This window comes from Podarcis melisellensis (genome assembly GCF_964234715.1).
Source record: "Podarcis melisellensis genome assembly, chromosome: 2".
NCBI lineage: Eukaryota > Metazoa > Chordata > Lepidosauria > Squamata > Lacertidae > Podarcis > Podarcis melisellensis.
This window is the reverse complement of record NC_138529.1, coordinates 110,357,836-110,376,669: the sequence shown is the minus strand read 5'-3', so window position 1 is coordinate 110,376,669 and position 18,834 is coordinate 110,357,836. Positions and strand designations below refer to the sequence as shown.

Genomic DNA, 18,834 nt, shown 5'->3' with positions numbered 1-18,834 from the left:
AAGTATTGCATGTCTTGAGTAGCCTGGGGGGACTTCCCCTGGACAAGACAAGACATAGAGACTCCATAGAGTCAATGAAAAAGTTACCGTGCAGGATCCAGCTCCCTGAAGAAAATCTTCTAAAAGTCAAGTCCCCTTATGGCTGTAATATCTGTCATGGATGTTTCAGCTGGGATTCCTGCACTGAAAGGGGGTTGGACTTTCCAACTCTATGATATATACTGAAAACGCATGAGAAATGCCCTCTGGGACCTAAGAGGGCTTGGGGGCAGGAATGGGTTAGACGCCCAGGGACTGGGGCTTCCATGCCCTTCATAGCTCAGTGTCCGTCACGGAGAATAACGCATGCAAAATGACAAACATTTCTGCATAAGGGAATTTAATTTGAATAGTTTCTATAAGCTACATCATTCAGCTCTTTCGCGAGGCAAGTTCTGGAGCACTGTTGGCAAATAATTCTATTTTTCTTCCCAGCATAGAGTACACATAGCCCTGCACAATGAACACCGACGACTGCGCAGAGCGAAAGCTAACATTTTGTTTGCTAACAGATCTTCGGGGGAAGGAGGAAAAACAGAGATATTTTCATCTTTTGCTTCCCTTGGGGATCCTGAAAGGAAGCCAAGAGCCTTTTCTGACCTTTGGCCTGTTTGACCTGGGTGGTCCAAGGATGCCTGAGTGTGTTATGGCCTCGTGCAACACATGGGAAACTCCAAGTTTATTTTTCTGGATTACCCACTTTGGCTATTGCCTACCAGCTGCCAGCAGCTCCTTGTATCTTCCTTCAGAAGACCTTTCCCCTTCACAACATTGTGCTGTCTCTCCGATTGGGCCAGAAGGAGAACGAGTGGTTATGTAGACAGCTCCTCTAACCAATAAGAGCTCAAATATCAAGGTTCATGTAAGTACGGAGGTTGCGTTCCCAAGCTTCAGCCTTGGCCTCTCTGCGGCGAGCTTCTCGTTTGCCCACCGTCGCTGCTCTTTCCTTCCTGGGCCTCCGCTCTACGGGCCTCTCCACTGCACTGGAGTCATTAGCGTCAAAGTGGGTGACTTTGGGTCTGAGGTCGCTGCAGAAGCCCAGGCCTTTCTGATCTCGCTTGAGGACAGTCTGGATCGGGAATTTGCGTCCAGTGCCCTCAGGCCCCAAGCCAGCTTCCTGATCCCAACCTCCCTTGACCATCAGCCGGAAGCCCACGTTGTTCTCTGGGATGTGGTAGCGTGTGGGGGGCAGTGGGTCGCGCCGGTTGAAGAGGTGAGCAGTGGAGCGCTCGTGCAACGCCACCGTGTCCTCGCTGTAGTGCGTTCGGCACACGGCACAGTAGTTCCTCTCGGCCGGTGGCTGCGGACTGGAGAAGAAAGGAAAATTACACTGGAGAAAGGCAAGCCGCATTCACACAAACTGTGACTGTAGTAATCCTCAAAGAGCATCTTACAGGGGAAAGTGAGGAAGAAACACAAATACAGTGGTGCCTCGCAAAAGGAAATTAATCCGTTCCGTGAGGCTCTTCGTATAGCGGTTTTTTCGTCTTGCGAAGCAAGCCCATTGACAGCTTAGCGGATTAGCGCTATTAGCGGTTTTTAGCGATCAGCTGTTAAGCGGCTTATCAGCGGATCAGCTGATAAGCGGCTTAGCGGCTTAGGAAAAGGGGAGAAAGAAAAAAAAAACCGCAGGAACTCACAAGACATTTTTGTCTTGCGAAGCAAGCCCATAGGGAAATTCGTTTTGCGAAGCACCACTGTACAGACTTCTCTTGAGAAAGAAAGGGAAAAATGCGAATGCCTACCCACTGTGTCTGTGCTGCCTGGATGAAAATATCATCATCATCATTTATGAATCCTCTTTCCCACATTTACAAGCACACAGAAAAAATAATAAAAACAAAACAAACACCAATTGAGAGAAGTTTTAAAACAACACAAAAAGACCTGCCAAAAAAGTTGAAAAACATATTCGTGTATGTGACAATGGCCGCGAGAGTTCTGGTAGCACAAAGATGGAAGACTGAAGAAACCCCAACTAAAGAATCATGGCAAGAAAAATTGATGGATTATGCAGAACTGGCAAAATTGACATATAAGCTATGGGACAAGGATAACTGTGACTTTAAGGATGAATGGGAACCTTTCACAAAGTATCTGAAGACGCAACAAAGCGAATTGGACTCCTTGGCAGGTTTTGAATAAACATCCACAATTTTTTTTTTACTGATATTAATCAGCTAAACAGTTTGAGGATCTATACAACTTTGTAACATGCAGAAAATAGCAATATTAGGGAAACCGAAGATTGGAACTGAGGGAAGTCGGGGGGTAGGTTCTGGGGGGGTGGGAGGGAGGAAAAATGGGGGTGGGGGAATAAGGATATGTTTTTGGATAATATGTCTTGTTATAACTTTGAATAAAAAAATATAAACAAAAAAACACCCACAAAACACCCAACAACAACACAAATGCAAACCCAAGTCAAGAGGGTTAACTCCAACCAAGCTCTTCTAGTGATTTGGGGCCTAGATATGGAAAGAAGGATGTAGGGCCTGGATATCCTAGGAAGGGGGTGAACGGTTTGTGGCAGGGAATGGTCTCTATAGCAGGGGTAGCCAATATGGTGCCCCTCCAGATGCTTTTGGACTCTAACTCCCATCAGCCCCAGCCATCAAGAACCACTGGATAAGGATCCTGGGAGTTGGTATTCCAGCTACATATTGACTACTGCTGCTCTGGGAGATCTTTCCATGTTCATAACTGATGGTCAGTTGAAGTGTCTTAAGTGGATGGGAATCTCTGAAAACTGTGGCAGTTTTATTGGCAGGTATCTCTGGGTTTCGGGAATAGTCTGAAGCAGCATTTAAAAGCAAACCCATTCAGAGGCTTTTTTCTCCAGACAGTAACTGGATATTTAGTTTATTACATTTATATCCTGCTCTTTCTCCCAAAGGAGCCCTAGCTGAATTCTCAGGAACAAGAAAGCTCACCTGGAGGGTTCCTCCTTCACCTGTGGCCTTTCACTCTCCCGTAGGACGTCCACCACATCCTGGTGTCCTGCCTCCTCAGCCAAATCCATAGCATCCCGGCCTTGGGGCTCACAGACCCCTACCCAGGCAGCGCCGCGGCTCAGGAGATACCTCACAGCCTCTACCTGTCCAGCGTAAGCTGCACACATAATCGCTGTCCAATAATAATCATCTCTATAGTTCACATCACACCCTTCCTTCTCCGCCAGCGTCCGCAGAGATTTCAGGTCGCCATCCTGGGCAGCTTTCAGGAACTTGTTCCCTGTGCGGCTACTTGTCGGTCCCAGGTGGTTCTGGACGGGATGAAGCTCTTGCGCAGGTCGGTGGCGTACGCAAGGCGCCTTTCGCTTCCTATGTGAGGGTCTCGCAGGATTTGCTGGAGCTTCCAAAAGGCTCTCATAGAAGCTGCGAGCTGCCTCTCCCGCTGTTTTCCCTTCCTCCTGGCCAGCAAGACGGGAGCCTCTGCAGCTTTTTTTCTGGACATGCCCATCTCTCCAGAGATCTGATTCCTCCTGGGCACGAGTAAAAGCAATCAGCTGAGGACCGTGGTTCATGTTGGAAGAGGGTAGCTCTGGCTATAAAGCCAAAACCACAACCTGGAACTTCGCAGCCTGTTGAAAGAAGAGTAAGAGAATTACGTGTTACACCAAGACCCATTTTTTGCTAAGGCTGAATGTGTGCAGTGATTTCGCAGCAACTACCTAAGAATCCATGTTTCCGAAAAAGTGAAATTTCTAGTGCATTTGGCTTGTGAAGACATGCTTTAAAACATGCACACAAATGGCCGCTGAAATGTCTGAAGCCAGAGTAATATGGCCGAGCAAGATTTCCAGTGGTTGGGTGGGGTCTTCAGTGCTCTGCACAGTTTCTTGCCCCTCTCTGTGACTGGCAAAACCAGAATAAGTTATGAAAAATAAAATAAAATGTAAATGTTTGCTCCAGTTGTTTATCTGTAGAAAATCATAGGATTCCACTCTCTCTCTTTTAAAAAAATAAATCAGGTTTTTGTTGTTGTTGGATAAGTACATCTTGTATTCTGTGCTAGAAAGCCAAACTTTAATAAAAACTCAGTTCAATGGCATGGTTTGGACAACTGTTCCATTGTTTCATAAACCATGGTTTATGAAGCTGTGATGGAGTGCTTGGGCTGAGGGTTCCTCGCTTCACCTGTTGTGCCTTATATTAAACCAGCTAAATCAGTTCATGTTAAAGACAATATGCAATAGAGGATGAAGAGAAGATGAATGAGCAGAGAGTGCTTTGGCCCATATACTCTTTTATGGTTTCACAAACCATGGTTTATGGGGCTTCAAACAGTTACCCAAACCAGGCCAATATCTCAACTCAAATTTGCACGAAACTGCTTATTTTGTATAGTTCATTTTGTTAGGCATGGCTAGGAAATGCAAAGAGTCAGGAAGAACAACGATGGATCTGCTCTCCAGCTACCTGAAATCCTGCTTAAGGCCACTCTAACTTCTAAGCTGTCACCCACCAACATAATTTTAAGCCTGTTTTCAATGGCTAGAAACCGACTTTTTAAAACCCCCACGAAGATTCTCATGATGCTGAACACTCCATCAGATACTGTGTTCTTTGTTGTTCAACCAGGTATCCTTAGTGTTACAGATCATCAACGGAAGCCCTGCTTGTGAGGCCACCTGAGAAAACTGGCAGAAACAGGTTGGAGAGAATCACAGAATCGCAGAGTTGGAAGGGGAGCCCCCAGGGTCATCAAGTCCAAACCCCTGCGGTGCAGGAATCATTAAAATATGTACATTTTTAACCTAGAGATGCGAGGGGCAGTGGCGTAGCGTGGGGGGGTGCAGGGGGGCCGGCCGCACCGGGCGCAAACCCACGGGTTAGGGGGCGCAAACCCACGGGTTAGGGGGCGCAAACCCACGGGTTAGGGGGCGCAAACCCACGGGTTAGGGGGCGCAAACCCACGGGTTAGGGGGCGCAAACCCACGGGTTAGGGGGCACAAATTACTTGCCTTGCCCCGGGTGCTGACAACCCACGCTACGCCACTGGCGGGGGGGGGTGGACGTCGGGCCTTCTCCAGAGCTTCACCCAGATCCCTGGGCGAAGGAAATCAAGCCAAGGTCTCCCTCCACCCCCGAAGCAGGAATGGGGTTTGGGGTGGGGGGGCTTCTCTCCCCCCCCAGCCTCTGGGAAGCCCAACACAAGCCCTACTGACTCGGCCTTTCCTTACCACCCAGGAAAACACTCACCCACTTCTCCTTTACCGGAAATTCAGGCGGCGGGTCACTCTACCCTTTCCAAAACAATCTCTATGGCGCCGCTCACAGAGTTCTTGGCAAAGGCTTGTAACGCGCATGTGCCAAGCTGGGACGCCGGGGAAGGGGGGGGGTAAGGCGCGCAGGCGTAGAAGCATATACCTTGAAGAAAGCTGCATTTGTTCAGCAGCAACAGCTGGCGAGCGGATACAAAGTTGCCCGTTTACGCAGGGTTTAAAGCCGCCTTCCCTGTACCTTGACGCCTGCGCAGTAGGGTGTCCGAGGAAGCGCCCCGCCGTCGCAATGGAGACGCATGCGCTGTCTGCTCCTAGGAGGTTGAGGCGGCGGTTGTTGTTCTGGCGGACTGCTGCCTTGCGCGCTTTCCCGCCTTTTTCCGGCGCGAGGCGCAGTCACGTACCAAGCGTTTTCGCGCCGCGGCCGTTAACGGTTAACGCAATTTGCATACTGCAGGCTCACTCATCCCTCATAGCTCCTGCTTTTTCTGGAGAGTAAGCTTTTTTTTTTTTTTTTTTAAGGAAAGGGACCATATTAGTGAAAATTAAAAAATAGGCACCATGTCCCACTAGACCTGTGAGAAAACAGCTTTCCCAAGCGAATGTGTTGGCTTTACATTTTATTTTTCAACAAGAATTTGCCCTTTTGCCCTCACCCTGTCTTGAGTGAGTGGAGAGGGGTGGGTGGGAATTAGTTGCTCATAACTTAATTTTACGCTGAGGCCTATGTCTGTTCAGAAATAATTCCTGCTGAATTCAAAGGATTTTGAACCCAGGAAACAGGATTGCAGCCTTAGTCAGGTTCTACATCTGTCGCAAACCCACTTTGCCAGAAAGGGGATGATACGCAAATAAACCCAATTAAGGCAATATAGAGTCATGCCTCGGGTTAAAGTCGCTTCAGGTTGAGCGTTTTCAGGTTACGCTCCGTGGCGACCTGGAAGTAACGGAACGAGTTACTTCTGGGTTTTGCTGCTCACGCATGCGCAGATGCTCAAAATGACATCATGTGCGTGTGCAGAAGTGGCGAATCGCCACATGCACAGATGCGGGTTGCGTTCTGCTCTTGATGCGAACGGGGCTCCAGAACGGATCCCGTTTGCGTCCAGAGGTGCCACTGTACATCCTTTTCCGCTGTTATCACCCTTAAAGTGGAGTTTGTAGCAGGTAAAGGACGTCCAAGTTCCTTGCAACAAATGAACAGCAATCCAGACGGGGAGTGTCGGAGCAAGACAGCTAATTCTTCGACTCATCCCAACCCCTGCTAGCCTGTGGAAGTGGGAAGGGGTGGCATTTATTATTATTTGCTGTGTGTGTGGATGCCAGGCTGGTGTAGCTGGAGGTGATCTCCGCGGCTTTGGATCCAGAATCATAATTGTCTCAGCCTAAAACTAGCAGCAACAGCTTCCCACCAAAATGGACAAAACAAGAGTCTCGGCTATGGCAAGCCACCCTCCAACCAGTGTTCATCCTCCTCACTAACACAGGCTGGCAGAGAGGTGGCTACATGCCATCCAGTTCCCCATGAAATCCATATTGGGGTGTGTGGGTGCAGGATTGTACTTTTTTTAAAAAAAAGACTCTTAAATAGCATCCAACAGATCATTTCAGTAATCAAGATTTAGGCAGATATGTGGTAAAAGTAAAACTTAAAACTGAACTAATTCAGACAAATGTTGAAGTGAAAATGAACCAAAATTATCAAAACATGGTACAGTGATATTAATTTAATTAAAGAAGGCTAAGGTGGTAGAATGCAACAATTATTTATATAAAACATTGACTGACACCCCCACTTTCTGCACAATAACCGGAACTCAAGGCAGCTAACCATAAGAGAAAAATTTCAGTTACGTAAGTTTTTTGTAAAAAGGCTGTGGTGACTGATGAAGGCACTGGTCGGAACAGAACTTCCCAAGTGACCTAAGTATTAGTCATTTGGTTTAGGCTCAATTGTTACTAAGCCAGTTATCTTGCCAAGTGGTTCAGAAGGGGAAAGGAAAGTTTGTCCTTGGAAAATCCAAATTTCCATTTCAGTTGGTTATTATAAGTACTATCATATAACTTGAACAATTGGCTAAAGTTACTTGTCCTCCTCCCTTTCCCCTCCCCCCCCCTTTCCCCTTTTGTACCTGCCTCTTAGATTGTAAACCTGGGAGAAGTGGCTGTCATGCTCTATAAGCTGATCTGGCAACCATTTTTGCTGTAGAGTGAGGTAGAAAAATATTATATTTATATATAAAATAAATGCTGATCTTTATATATTTATATCCATTGAACAGGCATGGCTAATTAAGAGAAAACCTAAAATGACAGCCATGTTGAGAACGGGCACTGCAGACAGAATGAGTCGGCGAAGCAGCACCAGCATCAGGGATGGTAACTTGCTGTGGATGGGAGGCCTGTACTGGATAGTGGGAAATGAATCTAGTTGCTCTTCATGTAGTCTGTGAATTATAGGGGGATCACCCACTTTCCTTTTGTGACTGCCCCTTTAGCTACAATTTTTAGTAAATTATGGGAGTGATATGACTAAAGTTGTGAGGGTCAGGAGATGTGATTTGTGGATTTCATTGGTACCCCCCCAACTCTCCCATCCCCCAATTCAAGCACTGCCCTCACAGAAGTGACTTGGCCCCCTCACTTCCAGTTGAAGAGAATTCTGGAGGCTTATGTTGAAATTGCAAGCTAAGCTAAACCGTTTTCTTTAACTTAATTTAAATTTTGAGTGGCAAGTGCCAGCACAATGCTATACATGTCTACTCTGATGTCATCCCTATAGGGTTCAATAGAACTTGCTCCTTTTGTTGTTGTTTAGTCGTTTAGTCGTGTCCGACTCTTCGTGACCCCATGGACCAGAGCACGCCAGGCACCTCTGTCCTCCACTGCCTCCCGCAGTTTGGTCAAACTCATGCTGGTAACCTTGAAAACACTATCCAGCCATCTCCTCCTCTGTCGCCCCCTTCTCCTTGTGCCCTCCATCTTTCCCAACATCAGGGTCTTCTCCAGGGAGTCTTCTCTTCTCATGAGGTGGCCAAAGTACTGGAGCCTCAGCTTCACAATCTGTCCTTCCAGTGAGCACTCAGGGCTGATTTCCTTCAGTATGGAGAGGTTTGATCTTCTTGCAGTCCATGGGACTCTCAAGAGTCTCCTCCAGCAACTTGCTCCTAGACGTAGCTATATAACTGCAGCTCTAAACGTATTAAATATTTATATATGAAAACATTTGAGGGTGGTGCTGCAACAACAACAACAAGCCAAGCTGCTTAAAAGAATGGCTACAGTTGGTGACCCTTGGGTTCCTAGTAAATCACAAGGTTGATCCCAAACTCATAAGCCTAAAGCCTCTCCTGCACTTATTTAGTGAGTATTTTAAAATGTGCATTAAAAGACATCAGCAAACCCATCAGGATTTTTCAGTTGGTCTGGACCTGCTGATAAATCCTGCATTAGGGCTGCAAACCTATATGCATTTACCTGGGAGTAAGTCCCACTGTACTCCATGGGACTAAATACAAGGAAACATGTTTTAGAGATTGCACTGTAAAGTAAATGATAATATATGGAGTACAGAAAGAAGCAAGCACTTTACTGCAGTTGCCCCATCTTGCCAGCAGGGGGGCCCACACCTGCAAACTACTGCAATCACCAAAGTTTCCCAACCTCCCTTCCACCTCATCCCAGCGCCTCTGCCATTGCCCCTTCATGTGCCACTTCTAATCTATGCCATAAATTATTGGAAGAGCTTCAAGAAATTGAAGCACAGTTAGTATACATTGGCAATTTATATTGTATTGTAACTTAAAGTACTGAAATCTACAGTCAGCACTAAGACTGTTGGGCTAGAGCCTGGATTCAAAACCTCATGCAGCCACGATGCTCACTGTACATACTGGGGTAATTGGTATAATTTTCTTTGGTGAATGATGTATGCTGCCTGAAATTCTCTGCCCACTTACTGGAGAGGAAGCTGCACCAAATTCTTCCCTGAACTAAACAGGGAAACAAGCCACAGAGTGTCTGACTTAGTAGTAGACAAAATTACTCACAGAGGAGGAGGATGGGGACCTGGGCACCACCCACATCACCTCCTAGGTGCTGGATTCGGTCTAGGTTCCACAAGCCACCACTGGATCCTAGGGAGGTTGTGGATTGGCCTCACCCACTCCCCATCTCTCCACAAGGCAGTTCACTGGCCTTGGGCAGTGGGTGCAGTGTATGGGTGCTCTGTCACTACGGTCAATGTATGTTTCACTTTCTGGTCTCTCTTCTTCAAACTCTTCACTCCTGCTAAATATGCATTAATGAATGATGATGTCATTGCAAGCAAATGAGAAGGTACCACAGGTGGGAGACCTGGAAGAGTAGATACCATATATATGCTGATGACCAAAACCTCATGAGGATGGTTAAAATCTGAAGTTTTTAATGTTTGATGTTTTATTGTGTTTTTAATATTCTTGTTGGGAGCCACCCAGAGTGGCTGGGGAAACCCAGGGTTATTATTATTAACAATAACAATAATAACAATAACAATAATAACAACAACAATAATAATAAATTATCATTATTAATAATAACAATAACAACAACAATAATAATAATGCTCAAGAGAGAAGACCAAATTGGGTGATTCAGATCCTAAATTGTAGGATTTGGAATGGAAAAAATATTCCCCAAAGACTTTTAACAGAGGGGGTGGGGGATTAAAACGTCTTTGCTGTTTAATGGAGGCACATAGAGGACTTTCTTGGTTCTTTTTAGGGAGGAGCATACCTAACAGTGCCTATTATGTATTAAGAAATCAGCTGGCTTATTTTCTTTTCCCTCCTTCCTTTTCTATAATTAGCTTTTACTCAGTCCTTCCTTCGAGGACTGCATTCCAGTAATCTGAGCGCTTCATAAAAATAACAGCTTGGCCCCACAATCCTGCTTTTTCTGCGCCTCCCACTTTCCCCTCTCGCTCGGTGGACGCACTTGCTCTCTTCTGCATATTTATTATGTATTTAGAATATGCGCTGCCTTCAGATAGGATAAGACCCACTTTGCTTTGCTTCCAATTCTCCTCCTCCCATTGGGTTATAATATATGTTTTCATCTGCTCGCTATCTCCACCCCACCGTCCGAGAAACCATTCCCCAGGCTATGCCCGCCTGCTTTTCAATCGGGGCAAATACGAGCGGCGGTGAGGATTTGCATCGGGCTGACGGCGCAGGAAGTTACCGTGATGCGCGCCTGATAGCCGCCCTCTTTTTCCTCGCTTTGTAAGAAAGCTGCAACTACCGCTTCAATTCTGAATCGGTACCTAGCTCGTGGTAGGGGATCCATGAACCGTCTTTCCCGTACAAAGTTTCTCGGAGCTCCGGGCTGTTATTTCAATTATGGGAATTTTATCTGACCAAGGAGGCTTCCGTCTCAGGCACTCATGACGATTCTTTAGGGACTCTCCTACTCCTGTCTCCTTTTAAATTGAAATATTATTTGACCATATTTACCATAATGCGTTCGTTATAGGTTAGCGCGGCATAGGCAAACTTTACATCCTTTCTACCTAGACGCCTCTCATTGATCGTCTGGGACCACTCCACCAACACATGTTCTTCTTAAAAGCGCAGCGGCTTAAAGGGCTTTTGGACTACAAATCCCAGTGTGCTCCGCGGCCCAGAACGTGCTTGCCATTTCCTTCGCGGCTGCACTCTAGGACTTGTAGTTTCGTCTATCTTGTTTGCTAACTCCAGCCTTATTCTGAAGTACTACTGTCCCGTGATGCTCTTTCATCAGTGAGAGTGGCGCGTGCGCGGTGGAAACTGGCAGAGGCCTTAGCGGTCCAAAGCTTGTTTGCACCCCGTGTTCCTCTCCTTGAGGCAATTGAGCCCCCTGAGGTGAGTTATTGAGGCATAGATTTAGGGGGTTACTCTGCAGAAAGTAGAGAGGAGGAATTTTAGGCAACGGAGACGGCTCTGCAAGATTAAGGGAGGGCGTTTGGGAGCCTGCCATAAGCAAAAAAGAAAGAAAACAAGAAAGCAAGGGGAGGAAGAGTTGTGTCGTTCTCACAATTCTGTGCAGAAGGGCAGGGCATGGGTAGAGGTTAAACTAGTCTGCAAAGGGATTTTTTACTAGTTCTAACAGAGAGAGAGAGAGATGGCGTTCAAGTAGAAGGGAACACGTTGGATTCTCCTCTAATACCGGTCTGCAGTCACGGAAATGAAAGGGTGTGTTTTCTTGAACAGGGTGCGCTGAAACTCTCTATACCCAGTGAAGTGCTTTGCATAAGAAGTGTTTTGATAAAGGAGCTATTTCCTGGTTAAAGTGGAAGAGAAGGTGTGTTAGAAGGTTGTGAAAATGTGGCTGTTGATGCACCTTTTTTTTCTGTAGAGGACGGGAAGATGAGTAGCTCTGAGGAAGTGTCCTGGATTTCCTGGTTCTGTGGCTTGCGTGGCAATGAGTTCTTCTGTGAGGTGAGTTGGGATGAAGGCCTCAAAAAACGCGTGTGTGGATTTTGTGAGAGAGGGGCTGAGAGCTAGGAGTTGGGATGCTGCCACCACTGTTCTCCATGCGTGGCAATGAATTCTTCTGTGAGGTGAGTTGGGATTAAGACCTCAGTATGTTTGCCTGTTAAAGCTATGGTTTCCCCAGTAGTGATGCATGGAAATGAGAGCTGGACCATAAAGAAAGCTGATCGCTGAAGAATTGATGCTTTTGAATTATGGTGCTGGAGGAGACTCTTGAGAGTCCCATGGACTGCAAGAAGATCAAACCTATCTATTCTTAAGAAAATCTGCCCTGAGTGCTCACTGGAAGGACAGATCCTGAAGCTGAGGCTCCAATACTTTGGCCACCTCATGAGAAGAGAAGACTCCCTGGAAAAGACCCTGATGTTGGGAAAGATGGACAGTGTTCTCGAAGCCACCAGCATGAGTTTGACCAAACTGTGGGAGGACGTGGAAGACAGGAGTGTCTGGCGTGCTCTGGTCCATGGGGTCACGAAGAGTCGGACACAACTAAACAACAACAATGTTTGCATGTAGTTTTAGTAAGAGGGGCTGGGAGCAAAATGGCATGATTCCCCTCCCCCCTACAAAAAAATATCCTAACTATGTTGTAGGAAGGGTGTTGGCAGTGAACAGGGACTCCTAGGTTTTTTGAAGAAGAAGAAGAAGAGGAGTTTGGATTTGATATCCCGCCTTTCACTCCCCTTCTGGAGTCTCAAAGCGGCTAACATTCTCCTTTCCCTTCCTCCCCCACAACAAACACTCTGTGAGGCGATTGGGGCTGAGAGACTTCAGAGAAGTGTGACTGGCCCAAGGTCACCCAGCAGCTGCATGTGGAGGAGTGGAGACGCGAACTCGGTTCCCCAGATTACGAGACTACCGCTCTTAACCACTACACCACACTGGCTGATGAAGAGTTTTGTATATTAGTTGGAAGTTCATGGGAATCTTAGGAAGCTAGTTACTTGCATTGTAATGCTGTACTTGTCTACTCAGAAAAACCCCCAGTGCCACTGAGTTCAATGGAGCTTACTTCCCAGTGAGTGAGTATAGGATGAGATGTCAAATAGGCCGAGGGGATCTGAGAAGTCAGAATAGGTCACTTGGTAAGGGCAATAGTTTATTTGGCTGATCTTGAGTCTGAGTATTTTTTATTTCTATTCTAGGTAGATGAAGATTACATCCAAGACAAGTTCAACCTGACTGGCCTCAATGAGCAAGTTCCCCACTATCGCCAGGCCTTGGATATGATCCTTGATTTGGAACCAGGTGAGAGATGGTTCTTTTTGTTTTACTGATTACATCTCAGACCACCTGACATTTGGGACTAAGAGTAAATGTGGTCAGTGGTCACAGGGTTATCCTAATGAGGGCACACTGCTACCCTAAAGCATCTTGCATATTTTGGAATGACTAGACTTCAAGTTTCATTTTGGTGTGTAAGAAGAATTTACATAGCATGGGTACAAGATTATTATTATTATTATTATTAGTGGCAAGGTGCTTCTGTTTATCCTGCAGGACTTGATCTTCCACAGGGCCTGTAAGATAGAGCTATTCCGCCTGGCCTTCAGTTTGAGTTAGCCTGATCCTCTATTCCATTTTCCCTTTCCTCTTCTATGAAGAAACCCTTCCTGGGACCCCATATTTAAATTCTTCCCTGGTCTCCTTGCTGGCCCTAGTAGGACCAACTTGGCCAGTTATCCCTGGTGATCATTTGATGTCTACTGAGTGGTTCCCCCACCCCCCCGCAAATGACCCTTGAATTTTAGAATTTTATTGATATGGATGCTGTATTTTATGTTGTATTTTATGTTGTTTTAAAGTCATATTTTAATCAATGTTTTATATTTGCTGTTAGCCACCCTGAGCCCAGTTTTTAAAATTTATTATTAATTATTATTATTTATCTAGATAAAGCACAGATCTCTGAAAGCCTGTCTGTCTGTGAGATTATTAATTTGAGACAACTTCCTGTTAAAAAATGGCAAACAAATCAAGAGAGGGCTAGTTAAATACTACTCTAAAAATATTTTTTTGTATTCTTCTAAAACAAAATTGTGCATACTGCTCAGAATATCAAAATCCTCCTCTGATTTTCTACTCTGAGACTTCATTAAAAGCAGAGGTTAAGTATTTGCAAGGATGTAAATTATTGGGCCAGTTCTGTGGAGCAGCTTGCCTTGGAAACCATATATTTTGGAAATCCTGATTATGTGTTCTTAATTAAATTTATATTCTGTCTTTCCATATGAAGTTGCCTATTTCATGTATCTGATAAATGGCATAGATGACATTGGGTTGAACCCAGAAAAATCATTGCATGAGCAGAACTGCTTCCATTCACACAACAGAACCACTCCCCCCCCCCCACCGCAAATCTGTGTGGTTTGGTGGAACCGCTAGAGCAGGGAGTGGAGAGTTCAGTTGTGCAAGCAGTTGCTTTGTTAGATACAACCCATAGTCTTATTAGAGAAGCCAAGGTCAGAAACCTATAAAGACTTCTGATACTTTCCCTCCTTAATTATTCTGTACTTTTGGCAAAATTAGTGAATATGTTTTGTCACTAAGTTGTACAGCTAGAATTTGGTGTGCTAGGAAAGGGAGTAAAAGACAGAGGCAGAGAGAGAATTGTACATGTGCAGTGTTAGCATTAGGTATAATGTGGTCTTAGAAACTGTTTGTATCAGATGATGCATCTTTCTACCCTTGCTTTTGACACTTGAGGTGTATAATTTTTTGATCCACCTTATTTCTGTGATTGTAAGGTGTTTAAAAATGTTGTTAATACTGTGTTTTAATGTTGTAACCTGCCCTGGGTCCTTAGGGTGAGGGGTGGGATGATGATGATCATTTGTTTCAGCAGTGGACTAGAGCACATGATGGGGAACCTTCATCTCTATTAGTGTCTCTATGGCTCTCCTGTACTTTTCTTATATTAGCTCTTGACTTTTTCCTGTCCTCTTGTAGATGAGGAGCTTGAGGACAACCCTAACCAGAGTGACTTGATTGAACAGGCAGCTGAAATGCTCTACGGCCTCATCCATGCCCGCTACATCCTCACAAACCGTGGAATTGCCCAAATGGTGAATGTCTATGCTGTTGTATAAGCAGGTCACCCTGTAACTTATTTACTAATGCTCTGATATAGCCACAGTGAGACCAGGGGCAATGAAGTCAAGAAGGGAAAGGCACTTTAACTTATACTATAATATCCTCTTGGCTGTCCTAAGTGGCCAGTGATAGACCCGATTTGGAACTCCTTAAAGGCTATTCTTGATGACTTCCTGCCCTAACCAATCTTTCTTTGGAGTTGTCTTCCCACAATGTGGAGAGGAAGTCCTAATTTCTTTTGCAAACACTTTCTTTTTTTTCTAGCTTGAGAAATACCAGCAAGGAGACTTTGGTTACTGCCCCCGAGTTTATTGTGAGAACCAGCCCATGCTGCCCATTGGTGAGTTTGTGTACTGAGGTTTTTTAGGAGCTAATGGGAGGTTGAATTGCATGTCAGAGTTCTTGAGTAGTGCAATAAAGATGTACTGAATTGGAGGGAATCCAGGAGGGCTGCAGGTAGGATCAAAACTTGAGGGTGGGTACTTGCACAAACAGGCTACTTCAGAATTTTTATTGTTGAATTATCTGTTTAAAAGGCTTGAAAAGTGCTCATTTTAGAACTGCTAACACCGAGGTATGATGGTGGGTCTGAGCCCCAAAGCCACCTCTTTTTTGAACTTTGCTTTCTTCTTCACTCCTAGGCTTATCTGATATCCCAGGGGAGGCCATGGTTAAACTTTACTGCCCTAAGTGCATGGATGTCTACACCCCCAAATCTTCCCGCCACCATCACACAGATGGGGCCTATTTTGGGACAGGCTTCCCCCACATGTTGTTTATGGTGCACCCTGAGTATCGGCCGAAACGACCTGCTAACCAATTTGTGCCCAGGTAAGACTGCTTCAAAAGATGTCAGGTGAAAATATTCCAGGAAAGTATTGGGATCACAGGTTTATCCTTCCTTGCTGCTTAAATTCAGCCAACCAAATCCACATTTTCTCTTGTTACTTCCATTGGGTGCTTGCTACTCATATCCTTTCCAGCTAACCTGCTTGAGGGCCACCCATACCCAGCCATGAGGTCATCTCTCGCACATGCAGCCACAGCCACACATACTTTCACCAAGAAGATTCCAGCTTTCTGGCAAAAATATCCTCCTACTAGTAAGGAGAGAATTTGCTGAAAGTTTCTATCACAAAGTAGAAACCTCAGGTATCCTTGGTTGTGAAAGAAAGCCTGAGAACAGAACTGCCTTTTGACTGGGTCAGCACTGCTTAGCTGACCTGCCCAGCTTATTGCTACCCATTCCATCACTTGAATGGAGATACTGAGAAGGCTGAGATGCAGGCTGGCTCAAACGTGGTATCCAGCTCTTTTCAGGTTGGGCTGGGCTGCTTGCCTCCCAGTAGTTTGCATATGAAGTAGGGTTGGGCAGTATCTTGGTTTTCAGCATCATGATATAACACCAGCTAAACATTGCGATATGCCGATATGTCACAATGTCTGAAATAAGGATGGAACCATGTAGAAGCAAATGGGGTAATGTCCTGGCAACTGCTACCTAGACAGAGAGAGGTGGGAAGGAAGAAGCAGCCAAACCTTGTGTTGATTCCTGGATGAGGTGGAGTGTAGACCGAAAGCGGAAGAGTGAGATGCTGGAGAGGGAACCCCCCACCCCCATATCCAGATAGTCATAAGGAGAAGCCTTATACTCTCAATATTACTGAGGTGGGGGGAGATACATTACTTCGCCATGGAGAAGAGTAATAAAAGTATTCCCAAGGTCGGAGCCTATGCAGAAAGAAGAGAGACTAGTTACCCCATAAATAAGCAATTCATCCTGAGAAGCAACAATCCAGGGCAAGTCATCCCAGCTTCTCACATTCCCTTAACAACGCTCACTCACACACCAATTCCCCCCCCACAAATTGTGATGTGGTCTGAAGTCCACAAAGAAACCATTTGCTTAATTTTATTACTTTTTATTATTTTTTAATGGGGGGGGGTGATGAGAATTAGGTACGTATCTGTGTTCCTTTCTGAAGAGAGCCAGAAGGTAGGAAACAGGAGGCAGGCGAGCCTTTGCAGTTGGAAGGCAAACTCCTTCCACTCCTCCCTAGACAGAAAGGGAGAAGGAAGAAGCCGGAATCACAGTTCTTGGATGGGATGGAGTGAGATGCTGAAGAGAACCCCCCCCCCCCATCCATAGGGAGAAGCCTTCGCCTCCCTACACATGGCCTTGCAGGCAGTGCTGTGGGTGATGGGGTGGGCAGGGTGGTGGGCTGAGATGAGCCACAGGGAAGCAACTGGAGAGGGAAGGCAGCAAGTGGATGCTACAGTTACGGGGCGGGGGGCACCAAGGCTGGCACTGTCCTCCTCTTAGTGATGTGTTCCTAATGGGTGTTCAATTTGAAAATTAATGAAAGTTTATCCATACCTTTTACTGAAATATCTGGTAGCTGTTTGAGCTTTTCTTCCCTGAATCTTCCATTTTAACCCTTCACTTTTCTATTTCAGACTTTACGGATTCAAGATCCACCCTATGGCTTACCAGCTGCAGCTTCAGGCCGCCAGCAATTTTAAGAGCCCAGTCAAAACTATTCGTTGATCTTCTACATCCAGGTGCTCAGGGTCCTTCCCTGATAACTCCCTTTACCCCAGTCAGGGCTGCTCATACTTTGTTTTGATGAAGTCCCCTGCAGATTATTCTTTGTCACTCTCCAGCCTGATTTTTAGTCTCATTTCTGGTGTGTGGTTTAAATTAATAATAAACAATTTCTGTTAATTCCCAGAAACACAGACTGTGACAGAAAAATTCAATAACCAACTTGAATGTCATGATTTTGTGGGGCTTTTTTTCTTTTTAAAAAATAAAATACATTAAAAATGTAAAAGATGAGAATTTGATTTGTCTTTGTTCTGGGCAGGAGGATTACATAAACTACTTTAAGGTTTTCTACAATTAAGCAATATATAAATTTTACAAAATAGATAATAGATAGTGGGAAGAAAGTGGTGGGGAACATAGATCTGATTACACTTAAAATGCATCACAATATGATAGACTCCCACCTCCTACATTATATGTGTAATGTTGACTTCTGTGGTGGACAACACACATATACTTCAATAACTCAGTGCTAAGGTGGGGAGGACATTTGAGCCAACCCCTTAATTATCACTGTGTATATTTTTAAAGTCACATGCTGGGGAAATTTTGTGGTTAGAGAGGTTTGTTATAATTTACACCGAGCTTGGAATATTCATTGTGTTTAACTGAAAAGGGGGAATATCAGAAGTAATTTGGGTAACTGAGACTACATCCTTTAAGAGGAGAGTGTGGATTAGAAGGAGGGAAATGTGCCTCAAAAGCACTTCAGGGGACTTCTAGGGTTGATTGTCTTTATTTGTAGCCCATTTTATGTGTGTGCTCTTCACTTGCTGAGTAGGAGCTGAATTCATAATCCAGAAACCACTAACTGTAGTCATACATAATTGTAACTCAGTATTTGCCCACATTGTCACCTCTGTAATTCTACACAGGATGAGTGTGGTCTGTTGAAGGTTTTCCAGTAGCCTGCACACTCTGCCATTTGCTATTCTTCCCAGCATCTTTTTTTAGTGGTCCTACCCTGTAATGCTTTTATGTATTTTTTAAAACTGCTGCTACATGTGCACAAACTTGGTAGCATTCTGTGTTCACATCTGGCCAGAAATCCTAAGCAGTTTCTTCCTTCTCCCAACTTTTCTCCCCTTACACACTTGCACAGCTCATGCTGTTAGTGATCACTAGCTTTCTCCCAGCCCTAACCACCCCTCCCCATACCAGGCTGTATGTGAGGTGCACTGAATTTGCCATACATGAAGAAGGTAGGCAATTCTCTTCATTTCCTGCAGTGCTGCACCTCACAATGACAATCCAGTATGGAAAGTGGTGTCACAGGCCGACACAGTTCTCTAGGGCAACATTTTATTTCCTGATGGGTGGCACTTAGCACCCATCAGCATGGAAAACTGGAGACCAGT

General features: G+C 45.3%; 3 protein-coding genes across 5 annotated transcripts in view; 1 reads left to right on the top strand and 2 right to left on the bottom strand.

Annotated features, from left to right (window-relative positions):
• The window catches only part of LOC309365021 (macrophage mannose receptor 1-like), a 255,572-nt gene that overhangs the window by 29,651 nt on the left and 207,087 nt on the right, over positions 1 to 18,834 (bottom strand). The gene's annotated exons all lie outside the window — the stretch shown is intronic.
• On the bottom strand, positions 363 to 5,390 carry GPANK1 (G-patch domain and ankyrin repeats 1). Its single transcript, XM_081903106.1, has 3 exons — positions 5,244 to 5,390; positions 2,973 to 3,622; positions 363 to 1,346 (listed from the first exon to the last, which is right to left on the bottom strand). The coding sequence occupies exons 2-3, from the start codon at positions 3,563 to 3,565 to the stop codon at positions 884 to 886; spliced, it is 1,056 nt and encodes a 351-aa protein (XP_081759232.1). The 5' UTR covers positions 3,566 to 3,622; positions 5,244 to 5,390; the 3' UTR covers positions 363 to 883.
• Positions 5,743 to 17,702, top strand: CSNK2B (casein kinase 2 beta). Of its 2 annotated transcripts, XM_081903299.1 has the most exons (8): positions 5,743 to 5,758; positions 7,546 to 7,642; positions 11,639 to 11,721; positions 12,921 to 13,023; positions 14,725 to 14,840; positions 15,133 to 15,208; positions 15,510 to 15,699; positions 17,326 to 17,702. In XM_081903299.1, the coding sequence occupies exons 2-8, from the start codon at positions 7,573 to 7,575 to the stop codon at positions 17,414 to 17,416; spliced, it is 729 nt and encodes a 242-aa protein (XP_081759425.1). In that variant the 5' UTR covers positions 5,743 to 5,758; positions 7,546 to 7,572; the 3' UTR covers positions 17,417 to 17,702. The 2 variants fall into 2 exon arrangements, with proteins under 2 accessions (XP_081759425.1, XP_081759426.1); XM_081903300.1 differs by lacking the exons at positions 5,743 to 5,758; positions 7,546 to 7,642 and adding an exon at positions 11,035 to 11,145.